A 16,039-nucleotide genomic window follows, 5' to 3' on the forward strand; every position below is an offset into this window, starting at 1 on the left:
AAAAAAAATTGAAAATTTTATTTGCTTTTTTAAATTACCCTTTTACCCTTGAAATACAGTCGTTTTATAGCCGTTGGAGGGGTCTTTTTCGTCGGGTGTAACAGCGGGTTGGCCGAAAAAAATTAAAAAAATTGAAAATTTTATTTGTTTTTTCAAATTACCTCTTTACCCTTGAAATATAGCCGTTGGAAGGGTCTTTTTCGTCATTTTTTTCTCATTTTTTTCCTATAAATTGGCCCTAAACTCTCACATTTTTCTCACAACTCAAATTCTCTCATTCTCTCGTATTCTCTAATCTCTAATATCTCAATTATTGATTTATTCTCTTAATCTCTTTGTTATCAATTTGCTCGTATTTTAATTTTTATTAGTTTTTGCAATTTTCAATTCATATTTCTAATTTTCCAAATTCCAATTTCCATATTCTAATTCTCTTTCTTTAATTTTTATTTGTTCTACATCATTTTTTTTTTCAACTATAATGGATAGATATTTTTCTCCCATCAATTTCAATGATGAAGGAAACTACTATCCTAGTCCTAGTCCCGCTGATTTTACTAACATAAATGCAAGAGGAGATTCAAATAGTCCCGCTTTCCAAGTCTCAGAATCCGATACACTTCAAAATATGCCCCCGATTCCAACAGCTCCCAGTGGTTCTGGAAGTCGTCCTCGTAATTGTTGTCCTCATCCAACTTCATCTAAAGCTGAGGCGGGTTCATCAACTACCATCGAAACCGAAGACAGACGCACATCAAATGTTTGGGCCCATTTCGACAAGTTTTACGAGACAGAAAATGACGTTCAAGTCAAGAAAGCAAGATGCAAATATTGTGGAAATATTTATAAAGCTGATTTAGGTAATGGTACTAGTACTTTAAAAAGTCATGCTAATAAACATATTGCTCAACATGAAAATAGAGAAATCAATCAAACTCAAATAACTAATATGGGTACTACTTGGCGTTATAATTCTAATGTATATAGGGAACAGTTAGATTTATATATTGCTGCAACTGATCAACCTATTAATATGGCTGAAGATAAATATTTTGAAAGATTTGTTAAAAATTCATTTTTTCCAGGATTTAAAAGTTATTCTAAAACTGCAACTAGAAATGATTTAATAAAATTGTTTGGAAAAATGAAATTAGAATTAAAAAATAAAATACATAGTTGTCATGTTAGTGTGGCTCTAATTGCTGATATTTGGAGTGGTAGAGCTAAATAAGATTATATTTGTGTGATTAGTCATTATTTTGATAATAAATTTAAATTAAATAAATCTTTATTAAGATTTAGATTAATGGATGTGGATCATAGTGGTCAACAAATTTATAATAAAATTGTTGAAGTTTTAGAAGATTTTGATGTTCTTGATAAAATGATAAGTATAACTTTAGATAATGCAAGTGCTAATACTACAGCTATGGATTTTTTTAAAAGTAATTATCGTTTTTATAACAGTTTGAAGTTTTTCCACCAACGTTGTGCATGTCATATTATTAATTTAATTGTGAAAAGTGGTATGAAAACAATTAAAGAAAATATTGATAGAATTAGGGGTTCTTTAGCTTGGATTACTAGTAGTAATAAAAGAAATGCTGAATTTCAAGACGCTTGTATAAAATCAAATATGTCTTCTAGAACTTTTGCATTAGACATGCCTGTTAGATGGAATATTACTTATTTAATGCTTGATTCATGTTTACCTTATGCTAATATAATTAGTTATTTTGTAGCAAATAATAGAGGTCCTCATTATTTGATAGAAAATGATTGGCATATAGCTAAAATATTTCATTATTTTCTTAAAATTTTTTACCAATCCACTTTATAACTTTTTGATATGTATTATCCTATTAGTCCATTGATAATACATACAATTATAAAAATTTCCGAGTCATTTACAAAAAAACAAAGATAATGAAATTTTAAAAGCACCAATAAAGACAATGGAAATTTTTTTTAAAAAAATATTGGGAACCCATTCCTTTTCTTTATTGTTTAGGTGCTATATTTGATCATAGAATTAAATTAGCAGGTTTAGAAAATGGTTTTGACAATTTATGTGAAAATTTACAAACCGAAGTATATGCCAATCAAATAGGAGAGGTAAAAAATAGTCTTTTGGAAGTATATTTCCAATATGAAAACAGGTATGGGAACCCACAAAGAGGTGAAATATCCAGGGAAGCTGCATCAGAAGAAATAAATGAAGACTTCTACTCTTGAGGTGCACTGAATAGGCCGAAGATGACCTGCATCCGAAGCATAACCTCCTTTTCAGAAGCACCACCACCACCACCACCACCAACAACAACAACTAATGTACTGTCCCCTATGCAGGTGCAGAGTAATGAGCTTCAACAATATTTGGCAACCCCTGAAAAGTTACCAGCAGATCTACAACAGAGAGCCAACATTGATCTCTTAGACTATTGGAGACCCAGAAAATGTATTTTTCCGGTATTATCAAGACTTGCCTTGGATGTTTTTGTTGTTCTTGTCTCAACCGTCTCATCTGAACAAACATTTAGTGTAAGTGAAAGAATTTTAAATGAAAGGAGGACTAAACTTTCTTAAAAAATGATTGAAGTCTTCACATGTCTTCGAGATTGGGAACGGTCGTGCCATCAAGATCAATATAAGGTTGTCGACGATACTTTAATAGAATCATTTCAATTTTATAATATAGATGATACGGATGAGGGAGGTCCTAGTGAACCACCCCCAAATTAGTTGTTTTGTAAAATGTAATTTGTAAATTAATTGTCAATTATTGCAGTCTTTTTTCTTTGCCAAGTTTTTCTTCCATTGGGTTTTCTTGGTGAGGTTTTTAATGAGGCAATAATTGTTGTAATTTCTTATTTTATTTTTTGATAAATGAATAAATCTAATTTTTCTTATATTTCAATTTTATTGTATTAAAATTGAATTAATATTTGAAATGTTAACAAAAGAAAAAATTAATTTAGTTGAATTATTGATATTTGAAAAGTTAACTAAAAACAATTACATTTGTAATTTATTCATTTATAATTGTTAATTATTTAATTTGAAAAATTAAATAAATAAAACAAAATAAAATAAAAAATAAAAAATAGGGCTAACCCAGCCCAGCCCAGCCTAGCCCGCCGCCTAACCCGAGGGTTAGGGTTGGCGGGCCGGGCTGGGCCAGCCATTTCCTCCACAATGGCAGGCCTATTTGTTGGCGAGCGGGTTAGGCCCGACCTGCCAAATTACGTAACCCGCCGCGGGCCGGGCGGGTTACTTTTCCACTTCTAGTTGTAAGAATGCCTTTTTGCAATACGTTTATTACTGAAGTGTGTTGGATTTGAAATTTGTGTTGAATGGAGTTAGGGTGACATTTACCAAGATTTGCTAAAATGTATGTATTCTGAAGAACATTACTTTAGAACACCTAAAGGCAAATATAATGTTTTGTTTATGGTTACTGCGTGCATTGTGATCTTCCATGGCCTCCTTAATTTTCCATGAGATTTTTTCCCATTAGTTTTGAAGTGAGATTAGTAATTGGAACTCCATGTTTTTATATTCATAAATGACTGGCTCAGTTTGACCCTGAAAATTAGGATTTTGTTAAGAGTTTAGACAATATTTCTGCTCGAAATCTTGGTCCTATTTATGTCATGGCTTGCAACATCTTGTTCTGTTCATCCCCTTTTACTTCTCAGCTTGAATCATTCATTAGTTTATTTCCTTGCTGAAACAATTATCTTGATTCTTGAATGTTACCCATTTTGTTAAAGCACTATGATAATATAATCAACATGGAGAAAAGGAACGATTTGAAAATGAATGATAATGGTAGCAGTTTGAGAAACAAAGGAGGTTAATTATTTACAGGAGGAAATGTATGTAGTTAGTTGGACAGAAAATTAGAAGACACATTGTGGCTTGAAACGTTTAACAGGTTTAAAGGTGGAACAAATGGGCATTAAAGAGGGTTCAACCCGGACTGCCAATAAGGTGGGCCGGGTTGAACCTAACCCACATGCAACCCCTAAGCAGGCCGGGTTGATATATGGTAACCTGGCAACCCGCGGGTTGCCATTTTGTCGTTTTTCAGAAAGGCCCACCAACCGCTAGGTTGACTCGCAGGTTGGCCAAAAAAAAAATTAAAAACAAAAAAAAAAAAAAAATTTTTTGAATTCCCCTTTTACCCTTGAAATATAGCCGTTTTATAGTAGTTGGAGGGGTCTTTTTCGTCATTTTTTTCCCATTTTGTTTTCTATAAATTGGCCCTAAACTCTCATATTTTCTCACAACTCAAATTCTCTCATTCTCTCATTTTCTCTAATCTCTATCTCTATTGAAATCTCTCAATTATTCTCTTTATTATCAAATTGCTCTTATTTTAATTTTTATTAGTTTTTGCAATTTTCAATTCATATGTCCAATTTTCCATATTCCAATTCTCCTTCTTTAATTTTTTATTTCTTCTACATCAATTTTTTTTTTCAACTACAATGGATAGATATTTCTCTCCTATCAATTTCAATGATGAAGGAAACTACTATCCCAGTCTTAGTCCCGCTGAATTTACTAACATAAATGCAAGAGATTCAAATAGTCCTGTTTTCCCAGTCTCAGAATCCGATACACCTCAAAATATGCCCCGATTCCTCCCTATGCTGCTATACCTACAGCTCCTGATGGTTCTAGAAGTTGTCCTTGTAATCGTCATCCTAGTCCAACTTCATCTCAAGCTGAAGCGGGTTCATCAATTGCTGTCGAAACCAAAGACAGATACATATCAGACATTTGGGTGTATTTCGACAAGTTTTACAAGACAGAAAATGGAGTTCAAGTCAAGAAAGCAAAATGCAAATATTGTGAAAATATTTATAAAGCTGATTCATGTAATGGTACTAGTACTTTAAAAAGGCATGCTAATAAACATGTTGCTCAACATGGAAATAAAGAAACCAATCAAACTCAAACAACTAATATGGGTACTACTTGGCGTTATAATTCTGATATATATAGGGAACAATTAGCTTTATATATTGCTACAATTGATCAACCTATTAATATGGCTGAAGATAAATATTTTGAAAGATTTATTAAAAATTCATTTTTTCCTGGATTTAAAAGTTATTATAAAACTGCAACTAGAAATGATTTAATAAAATTGTTTGGGAAAATGAAATTAGAATTAAAAAAAAATAAAATACATAGTTGTCATGTTAGTGTGGCTCTAACTGTCGATATTTAGAGTGGTAGAGCTAAACAAGATTATATTTGTGTGACTAGTCATTATTTTGATAACGAATGTAAATTAATTAAATCTTTATTAGGATTTAGATTAATGGATGTGGATCATAGTGGTCAACAAATTTATAATAAAATTGTTGAAATTTTAGAAGATTATGATGTTGTTGATAAAATGATAAGTTTAACTTTAGATAATACAAGTGTTAATACTACAGCTATAAATTTTTTTAAAATTAATTATCATTTTTATAACAATTTGAAGTTTTTTCACTAACGTTGTGCATGTCACATTATTAATTTAATTGTGAAAAGTGGTATGAAAACAATTAAAGAAAATATTGATAAAATAACGGATTCTTTAGCTTGGATTACTAGTAATAATAAAAGAAATGCTGAATTTCAAGATGCTTGTATAAAATCAAATATGTCTACTGGAATTTTTGCATTAGACATGTCTGTTAGATGAAATAGTGCTTATTTAATGCTTGATTCATGTTTACCTTATGTATATTTAATTAGTTATTTTGTAGCAAATAATAGAGGTCCTCATTATTTGGTAGAAAATGATTGGCATATAGCTAAAATATGTCATTCTTTTCTTAAAACTTTTTACCAATCCACTTTACAACTTTCTGGTGTGTATTATCCTACTAGTCCATTAATATTTCATACAATTATAAAAAATTCAGAGTTATTTACAAAAAACAAAAACAATGAAATTTTAAAGGAACCAATAAAGGCAATGAATTTTTTTTTTTTTTTAAATATTGGAAGTCCATTCCTTTTCTTTATTGTTTAGGTGCTATATTTGATCTTAGAATCAAAGTAGTAGGTTTAGAAAATGGTTTAGACACATTTAGGAGAGGTAAGAGATTGTCCTGCAGAGGTATATTTCCATTATGAAAACAAGTATGGGAACTTGCAAAGACGTGAAATACCTAGAGAAGTTGCATTAGAAGAAACAAGTGAAAGCTTATACTCCTGGAGTACATTCAATAGTAAAAACAGTGAACAAAAAATATAAGAAGGCTGAATGATTTTTCTATATTGATGTATAGCTATTTAAAGAGCTTAACTAGGAACAAAAAAAGGCAGCTAATCTCCCTAATTAAGAAGAAATATACTAGTCAACTTACTACCCTAATATAGAAGAAAATAAATATTGATTCCTAAGATTACTAATACAGCTCATAAACTTCTAAACTAACTAAATATAGAGTATAACAAATATAGTACATAATCACAATTATTTACGAGATCTTTCAACACTCCCCCTCATGCTGGCATGAAGATATCACTCATGGCAAGCTTGCTAACTAGATTCTCATGTTGCACCTTGGGTAGACCTTTTGTTAGTATATTTGCTGTTTGGCTAGCAGTGGGTATGTAGGACATACATATCACACCTCTATCTATCTTCTCCTTGATGAAATGTTTGTCAACTTCTACATGTTTTGTTCTGTCATGTAGAACTGGATTATGAGCTATAGAGATTGCAGCCTTGTTGTCACAGTAAACTTTAATAGGTGCTGGTATAGGCATCTTCAATTCTTCTAGAGTCTTTTTATCCAAACACTTCACGAAACCATGTGCCACAGAGCGGAATTCTGCTTCAGCACTACTCCTGCCACCACACCTTGTTTTTACTTTTCCAAGTAACAAGATTTCCGCCTACAAAGGTACAATAACCTGAGGTGGATCTTCTATCATTTACATCTCCTGCCCAATCTGCATCTGTGTAGGCTTCTATCAGAAGATGTTCTCCTTTTTGAAAGAAAGTCCTTTTCCAGGAGTTCTTTGAGGTATCTCAAATTCTGAAACGGCTTCAAAGTGAGTAGGTCCAGGTGAATGCATGATTGACTCACAACACTCACTGCAAAAGCTATGTCAGGGCGAGTGTGAGCCAAATAGATTAGTCGACCTACCAATCTTTGATAACGTTCTTTGTCCATACCTCATTAGCTGCTGCTGTTTCAACTTTACATTAGGTCGATTGGCGTATCTGTTGCCTTACAACCTGTCATTCCTGTTTCTTCGAGTAAATCAAGCATACTTGCGTTGGTTGACAAAAATTCCCTCCTTGGATCTTGCAAACTCCATCCCGAGGAAATATTTCAGCTTTCCCAAGTCCTTAAATCAAATTCGACTCAAGTTTCCTCTTCAAGTTGCTAATCTCAAGAGAATCATCCCCTGTCATGATTATGTCATCTACATACACAATCAAAATAGTTACTTTACCTTGATGGAATGTTGAAAAACAGGGTGTGATCAGTGGCTTTTAGAGGAAACCATGTCTTTGAAACATCACCAAAACGCTCAAACCAAGCTCTAGGGGACTGCTTTAGTCCATATAGAGACTTTTTTAATTTGCACCACTTTGCCTTTTCCAAGTTTTCCTTCAAATCCGGGTGGCAAGTCCATATATACTTCTCTTGCAATTGTCCAAAAACGCATTCTTTAGTCAATTGATGAAGTGGCCAGTGAAGTTAACGCCAGAGAAAGAAACTCTAAGAAGTTAATTTTAGCAACAGGAGCAAAAGTCTCTTGGTAATCAATACCATGAGTTTGAGTAAATCCTTTTGCTACTAGTCCGCTTTGTATCTTTCACACTTCCATCACTTTAACTTCAACGTGAACACCCATTTGCACCCAACCGTCTTTTGTTTTGGGTAGATCAATGACCGTCAAGTTATTCTTTTAAGAGCATTTATTTCTTCCATCACAGCTAATCTCCAGCTCGGGTCATTAATGCTCTGAACAGTCTTGGAACAAACATATAGAAATCCTAGACACAATGCTCTATGAATTTTGACAGTTTTTCATATGACAAGTATTGTGCGATAGGTGTTTAGTGCATGTTCGGATTCCTTTTCTTAAAGCAATTGGAAGACAAGGTCAGAAGGAGTGGAAGTAGAGGGAGGTTATCTGAGTTGTAGGGCATTATTCGGCAAAGCTGATTGAACTCTGCTGAAGGAATAACTGGGGCTGTAGTAACTTTATGGAATTGCTTCTAGTAAACTTGCAGCTCATGTTGAGGATTATGATCCACTGGATTATGATCCGTTGGAAGTACTTCTCCCCTGTTCTGATAAAGTAACATCTGGCAAAGTAGGATTAATAGTGCTAACACTAGTTTCATATTGAATTAGTTAAAGAAATGGGTAAAGTTTCCCAAAAATTATTTTCTTCAACTAAGTTCTCCCCCTGAAGAAATTTTTTTTTGAAAAAAAAGAGTGATCCCGACAAACCTGCATCCATGCTCTCAAAAAATTTCTTTGTGACTGGATTAAAACACTTGTACCCACTTTATTAGAAGCATAAACAATAAAAACACATTTTTCAGCTTTGGGATCAAGTTTTGAGCGAAACACATTTGGGACATGCAATAGCAAACACATCCAAAACTTTAAAGGGAGATCTGCTGTTATCTTAGATGTGGAAAAACAATTTTTCAAAGTTGTAAAGGTGTTTGAAATTTCAGAACTCGAGATGGCATTCTGTTTATTAAATAACAGAGGTTAGGAGTGCATTATCCAAAGATATTGGAACATTCATGGAAAACATAAGTGCCCGAGCAACTTAGTAAATGCCTATTTTTCTTTCAACAATACCATTTTGTTGTGGTGTGTCACGACAAGTAGATTGATGCAGAATACCTTTTTCCAAAATAAATGTTCTCAAATATTTGTTGAATATTCAGTCCCATTATCGTTTTAGAATGCCAATTTTTGTTTGAAATTGATTTTCAACATGTGGAAAAAATCTTAAATGTTGTTCAAATCAGATTTCTTTTCCAACAATAAACCAGCAAACTCGTGTGTGATCATCAATAAATGTTACAAACCATTTTTTTCCAGAAGTGTGTTAACTTTGGATGGGCCCCAAACACACACTAGCAACAAATAAAATGGTTTTGAAGCAGAATATGGTTATTGGAAATGAAACACGATGACTTTTAGCTAAATGACAAGCTTCACAATGAAGTTTTGAACAATCAATTCCTTTAAATAATTCAGGAAATAAAGATTTGAGATATGGAAAGCTAGGATGCCCTAATCTTTTATGCCAACAAACTTGATCTAAGACAAAGCTTGAACTTGTACTACCTAACCATGAGGTTTTATCCAGAACCAGTTCATCATAGTAGTACAACCCATTTATTTTCTAGCAGTTCCAATCGTTTCCCGAGTTCCGGTCCTGAAAAACACAATTGAAAGGAGAAAAAAGAATGGAATAGTCAGAGTCTTTAGACAATTTGCAACGAAAGAAGATTACATGCAAGTTTTGGAACATGTAAAAATGATTTCAAAGATATTTTTTCTGAAATTTTAATGTTTCCTTTGCCTGCAATAGGTGAAAAACTGCCATTAGCTTTCTGATTTCGAAACGGAACATGGATAATTGAATCAAACAATTGAGAACAGCTTGTCATATGATCAGAGGCTCCTGAATCTATGATCCAAGGAGTAGTACTTCCTAGAACAAATAAAGCCAAAGAATTACTCCTGTTTGGGCCATAGAACCATAGGAGCCTTAGATGATGAGCAAGATTTCAGCAGTTTAAGAGATAATTAATTGCCTTTACTAAATGGAGATGACTCAGCCTCATTGCTGTAGGTGTGCTATGTTCACCGATTTTTTTCCTTACCATTAGGTGTTTTACATAGCAACTTCCAGCATTTTTGCGAGTATGGCGTGGCTTTCCACAGTAGTCACATTGCAGGTTGTTTTGTCTTCTGCACGCTGGTTTTGAGAAGTTCACTGCTACTGGGCTTCAGGAATAGCAGCGCTGATCCTTCCATGGACGCGGTTGAACTGCAGTCTTCCTTCCCAACATCACATGTCTCCGACTCTCTTTCCCTTACCTCCGCAAAAACTTCACCAATTGGAGCAGGAATTTCTTCCAATTATTCGGCCACGGACCTCATCATATTCAAATTTAGACCTGCAAGAAATTTGAAGATTCGCCAGTATCCACTATCTTCTTGTACTGTTGCAGTCATCCTTTGATTTCCACTCATAATCATTGAATAAGGTCAGGTCCTGCCAAATCGTTTAAGAGAAGTGAAATACTTGTCACAGAATCCTCTTGGCAAATTTCCCAAGTTGTAGGGTCAACTCGTAAACTTGGGATTGATTTCCAAGATCAGAGTACATTTCTGTAACATTGTCCATAATTCCTTGGTGTAGAGTAACATAGGTAGTTTGCACTTATCTCTTCAGTCATGGATTGACCAACCATTCATTACCATTGAGTTTTCAGCATCCCAAAGGCATAAGTTTGTCATTCACGTCAGGCTGCTTAGATCACCTGTGATATAGCCAATCTTTCCTCTTCCTCGGAGATACATGCGAAAGATTGGACCATCGAAGAAAAATATCACCTTTAGTCAGGATTGTAGTAATCTGAATGGGATGGTTTTCAGATGTATTTCTCTGAGGTTCGGACGAGATGGCTGAAGAGGCTGGCTTGTCCCAACGTGACTTCAGACATTTTAGAGATAAAAAGAAAAAGGATTCAAACCTAGGATTTTTTTTTTTTCCTCTGATCAATAAAAAAAGTGAACAAAAAATATAAAAAGGCTGAATGATTTTTCTATATTGAGTATAGCTATTTAAAGAGCTAATAGGAACAAAAAAAGGCAGCTATATCTCCCTAATTAAGAAGAAATATACTAGTCAACTTACTACCCTAATATAGAAGAAAATAAATATTGATTCCTAAGATTACTAATACAGCTCATAAACTTCTAAACTAACTAAATATAGAGTATAACAAATATGGTACATAATCACAATTATTTACGAGATCTTTCAACAATTACAGTAGTATTTAAAGTGGCTGAGTACATAAAATAATAAGAAAGAAAACGGCCACGTTTTTAATGTCTAGAATTAGGAAACATCAAAATAATGGTTTTAAATTAGAAATATGATTTATTAAGGTGTTGCTTTTGGCCTACTTCTTATCGAAAAGTTATGCAATATACAATAGAACCTCTCTATAGTAATACTCTATAAAGGAATAACCTCCATATGGTCATAAAAAAATTTAGTCCTAACATGGGCCAATTATAGATAAAAATAAACTCCACATTGTAATAAGTTATAATTTGTTTTCAGATAGTAATAATTATTTATATATTGCAAAATATATATGCTGTGTTACATTAAAAGTTTAAGATAAACTAAAATATTTATCTAAAATTGTTTGGGACAATAATTTATGTTTTAGAGTTGTTATCACATCTTTGAACTTGCGGGTATGTAATAACTCATCAACATAGACACATTCTTGTTGAAGCCAGAATATTTCTAAGTTCTTAAGCATGTTTAGAGCTTTTCGACACAGTTTTTTTTTGTATTTCTATACTATCATCCTCAAGATTATCTCCTTCTTTTTCTTGTCTAATTGCAACAAATAATAATTATATTACTTTATTTCTATACCACTTGCACTTGGGATAAGTAAGTCAAAACATTTGACAATAATTTTTGTAATTCTCATAGTAATAAAATTAGTTTGGTCTCTACCATTATGATTGTAAAGAGGTTCTACTGTACTATAATTATTGACTACAACAATTTTTTTTTATTGTTGCATAACCAATCATCAAGTCATCTGTTTTTTATTGTTAATTTTACTTTGTTTTTGTAGTAGTTTTAGTTTCTTTACCCGTCTTCTGATTTAGGAGATCATCTTGTACTTCACCTTGAAACAGATTTGTTTTTCTTTTGTCTTTTTCACCTTGTTGATCCAATGAATTTTTGTCAAGGTTACTCCCATCTTCTTGGGGTTTTATTTTAAATTTTGATCTTGTTAGTTTTATTATTACAGTGGTTTTTTCTTCATTGTCTCCCCGTGCTAAAGTAATTACCAACTTCCTAATACATCTCATGTTTGAAGATTTGATTGCTTCTAGCATGTACAATATTATGTGAATGCTTGATTGTCTATTTATAGACATAATTCACACCGAACATTTAGCACTTGAATAAGCCATAGAAAATCAGTGAGCTTGTTGAATTTACTTACCAACTTGCCTTCAAAGAAAATTGGTTTCCTCTATGCCATTTTATTATTAAGAAACTTTATCCGAAATGCTTGAGATCTTTTCATAAGAGGTCTTTGTGGTACTGATGTCTTAATTAAAACTAGATTACAAACACATATAAATTGTTGGTTTGATCTATGGATTGGAAGTTACTTTGATTATCAATCTTTTTTTTTTTTTTTTTCTAGTGAAAAGTTAAACAAATATATGATTTACCAAAGATACCATGAAGATTTTTGCTGTGGTTTCAGTTTTATTGTATTGTTTTATAAGATTGTGGCAAGCTTTAAAAGATTGAGACAACTTTAATCTCACTATGTTAATTGAATCATTTCTCTCTGATTTGCGCTGAGATGGTAGTGTCTCCTTATCCCAGCAAGTGTAGAAGAACACATCCTCGTAAAACACCTTAGTTTTTGCTAATTTAGCCATGCTAAACATAGAATTTAATTATCATGTAACTCCTCCAATAGTAGAGGCATTGGTTTTGAAGTGCATCATTAATTTATGACTGTTCTTTAAGAGATAGTCTTTCATGCATTCTGCTGTAGTTCAACCAGTTAATCAGGGTATTTTATATCAACGTGAGTGGAATATACTTGCTTTCTTATTAGCTGTTATATTGCAATAGACTGCGTAACACTCTCTTGTTTCTTAAATAGCATCGTATGGGATTAAATGTTTTCACTTATGTGAGCCTGTTTCAATTCCCACAAATTTTCTATCTAGTACTTATTCAATGTGATTCACTCACTTACACATAGAATGTTAACTGCAATAAGTGATGTCTTCTTCATCACAAAACTTAATTATATGTTTAAGCTGATGTCATTAGATTTCTTTTGGTGGAAACTGCCAAATTACTCCTGCATTATTATAGGTGGATTGTTCATAATATATGTTCTAAGGATACTTGTGCTTAAATTCCCTTATCTACATGTGATAATGGAATTTTGCTGAAAAACAATTTTTCCATTCGACAATCAAATGAGGTAAAAGAATATATTCTTGTCTTGTCTTTGGCATTGAGATCAAGCAGAATATCTTTGTTCACTGTAATACTTGTCTTATATGTGCTTTTAGAATGTGGAATTCAAAACGTTGCTAGCAATGCAGTAATTGACTATGTGGTACTTTGTTCATATGAAGTGTTAAGGAAATTATAGAGAGGCATCGCATCCACTCGAAGAACCTTGAGAAAATGGAAGCCCCATCACTTGAGTTGCAGGCATGTGAAGTACGTTTTTTTATGGATTGTTTTGTTTCTTTTATATCTGCTATTGGATTTTCTGATAAACTTTTTTCATTTTTCATACGTGCTAAATTATTGTTAATCCACTCTTTTAGTTGGTTCATTTTGGAGTTCTGATTCAATGAAAGAAATTCTAATTATCTAACAACTGCTAGCCAGAAGTGATTTTCTTTAGGGCTTCCGGAAACTGATATATTGTTTCTTTTTCAAGAATCAAGGTTGTTTCTGAAGATTTCCATTTGACTCATGTATGGATACTTCAGCATGATTTTATGTTTTTCTTTCATATTCGTATTATTCTTTCTTTGTCATTTGCTTCATACGACATTAATATTGATATGAATATTACAGTCGTTGTAATACTAAATTTGATTTTCTTAAGCTTGTGTGATCGAATTTTACATTCCATTTTCTTTTGCCGACTTTTATAACATGAGATATATATTGTAGTTGGTGGAGAGCAACAACATGGCCAGACTGAGCAAGGAGATTGCAGAGAAAACTCAGCAGCTGAGGTATGGATTGGTTTGTGCATTTGATTAGTTGTTGTGATGTGCATACTGAAACAAAACCCCATTTCCATGTTAAACAGGAATTTAAGGGGAGAGGAGATCCATGGATTAAACATAGAAGAGCTGCAGCAGCTCGAAAAGACTCTTGAAGTTGGATTGAGCCGTGTGATTGAGAAAAAGGTTTGCATATAGTTATATTTTGTTTTTCCCAATTCTTGCATGATAACAATCTTAGAGTACATGGTCATATTTTTACTTATTTAACTTAATATGCAGGGTGAAAAGATTATGAAAGAGATTGATGAACTTGAAAGAAGGGTAAGATACCTAAACTCTTCTTTATCAGCCGTGATAGGGTATATTTTTCAACATAGTGAATGATAAACTTTGAACATATTCAGTTTTGAGAATAAATCTATTTTGATAATACTTGCAATATTTTAACTTTTACTGGTTGCCTTGTCTTCTCTCATGTTCTCTTTTCTTGAATTTGATAATCCAACATTTGCAGGGAAAGCAATTGATGGAAGAGAATGAGCGTTTGAGGCAGCAAGTATGAACACTCATCATAACTTCTTGTGCTCCATCTCATATAATATTTTGCTTTGCATTTTTTAATGAGAGTTTAACCGAAGGTGGCGGGGATCACCTCCGCGCAAAGACAAGCAGCGGCTGATGATTCCGACAACATGCTCTGTGAGGAAGGCCAGTCTTCAGAGTCTGTAACCAACGGCAACTCAGGCCCCCCTCCACCCGACTCAGACAGCTCTGATATTTCTCTCAAGTTGGGGTGAGTTTTAACTAGCTAGCTCATACATAGCTTTGTTTTGCATGTGTAGTAGCATTATAAATAACCTATGGATGGATCCTTGGAAAAAAGATACATCTGTTTTTCCTCTTAACTTTTATCTTATGAGAAGGAATTTGTTGCAGTTTGGTAATGGAGTGTACTAATTTCATGCAGCTTACCATATGCTGGTTAAATGGGAAGCTCGGAGAAGTACTTATCTATATATCAACAAAAGGTGTAACTATGGTCTATTATGGCGCTTTTGGAAACTGGGGACATTGTAGTTAAATTAAACCTAAATCTAACCCACGTCTTACGATGTGCTAGTAATTAAGAATTAATGTGTAGCTAATCACACAGATTCTTGAGAACATGAAAACTCTATATGCTCAAGTAATGCTGTTGTTATTATTGGCGGTATTCTATGAAACGTAATGCTCTATCGTTGTGGTTGAGAGCCTTTCATGGTGTGGGAAACCATAAGTGTTTTTTTAACTGAGAGTTGGCAATACAGTCAGGATTTGATGTGGATGCTAAAGAATATTAAGTGGCTGTATAACAATCATAAGAAAGAAAAAACGGCCACGTTTTTAATGTCTAAATTGAACATCAAAATAATGGTTTTAAATTAGAAATATGATTTATTAAGGTGTTGCTTTTGGCCTACTTCTTATCGAAAAGTTATGCAATATACAATAGAACCTCTCTATAGTAAAACTCTATAAAGGATAACCCCATATGGTCATAAAAAATTTAGTCCTAACATGGGCCAATTATAGATAAAATAAACTCCACATTGTAATAATTTATATTTTGTTTTCAGATAGTAATAATATTTTATATATTGCAAATATATATTGTGTTACATTAAAAGTTTAAGATAACTAAATATTTATCTAAATTGTTTGGACAATAATTTATGTTTAGAGTTGTTATCACATCTTTGAACTTGCGGGTATGTAATAACTCATCATGACACATTCTTGTTGAAGCAGAATATTCTAAGTTCTTAAGCATGTTTAGAGCTTTTCGACACAGTTTTTTTTGTATTTCTATACTATCATCCTCAAGATTATCTCCTTCTTTTTCTTGTCTAATTGCCAAATAATAATATATTACTTTATTTCTATACACTTGCACTTGGATAAGTAAGTCAAAACATTTGACAAAATTTTTGTAATTCTCATAG

The 16,039-nt window shown here is 32.8% G+C and overlaps 1 protein-coding gene across 2 annotated transcripts; it reads left to right on the plus strand.

Moving 5' to 3' along the window:
• Positions 1 to 12,829: 12,829 nt before the first annotated feature.
• Positions 12,830 to 15,310, plus strand: LOC116118914 (MADS-box protein SVP-like). Of its 2 annotated transcripts, none has more exons than XR_004126256.1 (7): positions 12,830 to 13,524; positions 13,999 to 14,063; positions 14,141 to 14,240; positions 14,337 to 14,378; positions 14,572 to 14,613; positions 14,703 to 14,850; positions 15,025 to 15,310. XR_004126256.1 is itself a non-coding variant. In XM_031404893.1 (7 exons), the coding sequence occupies exons 1-7, from the start codon at positions 13,498 to 13,500 to the stop codon at positions 15,041 to 15,043; spliced, it is 450 nt and encodes a 149-aa protein (XP_031260753.1). In that variant the 5' UTR covers positions 12,844 to 13,497; the 3' UTR covers positions 15,044 to 15,310. The 2 variants fall into 2 exon arrangements, 1 of the variants encoding a protein (XP_031260753.1); XM_031404893.1 differs by having other exon boundaries at positions 12,844 to 13,524; positions 14,696 to 14,850.
• The last annotated feature ends 729 nt before the right edge of the window (positions 15,311 to 16,039 follow it).

Source organism: Pistacia vera, unplaced genomic scaffold (genome assembly GCF_008641045.1).
Source record: "Pistacia vera cultivar Batoury unplaced genomic scaffold, PisVer_v2 Contig102, whole genome shotgun sequence".
In the NCBI taxonomy this organism is placed as follows: Eukaryota; Viridiplantae; Streptophyta; class Magnoliopsida; order Sapindales; family Anacardiaceae; genus Pistacia; species Pistacia vera.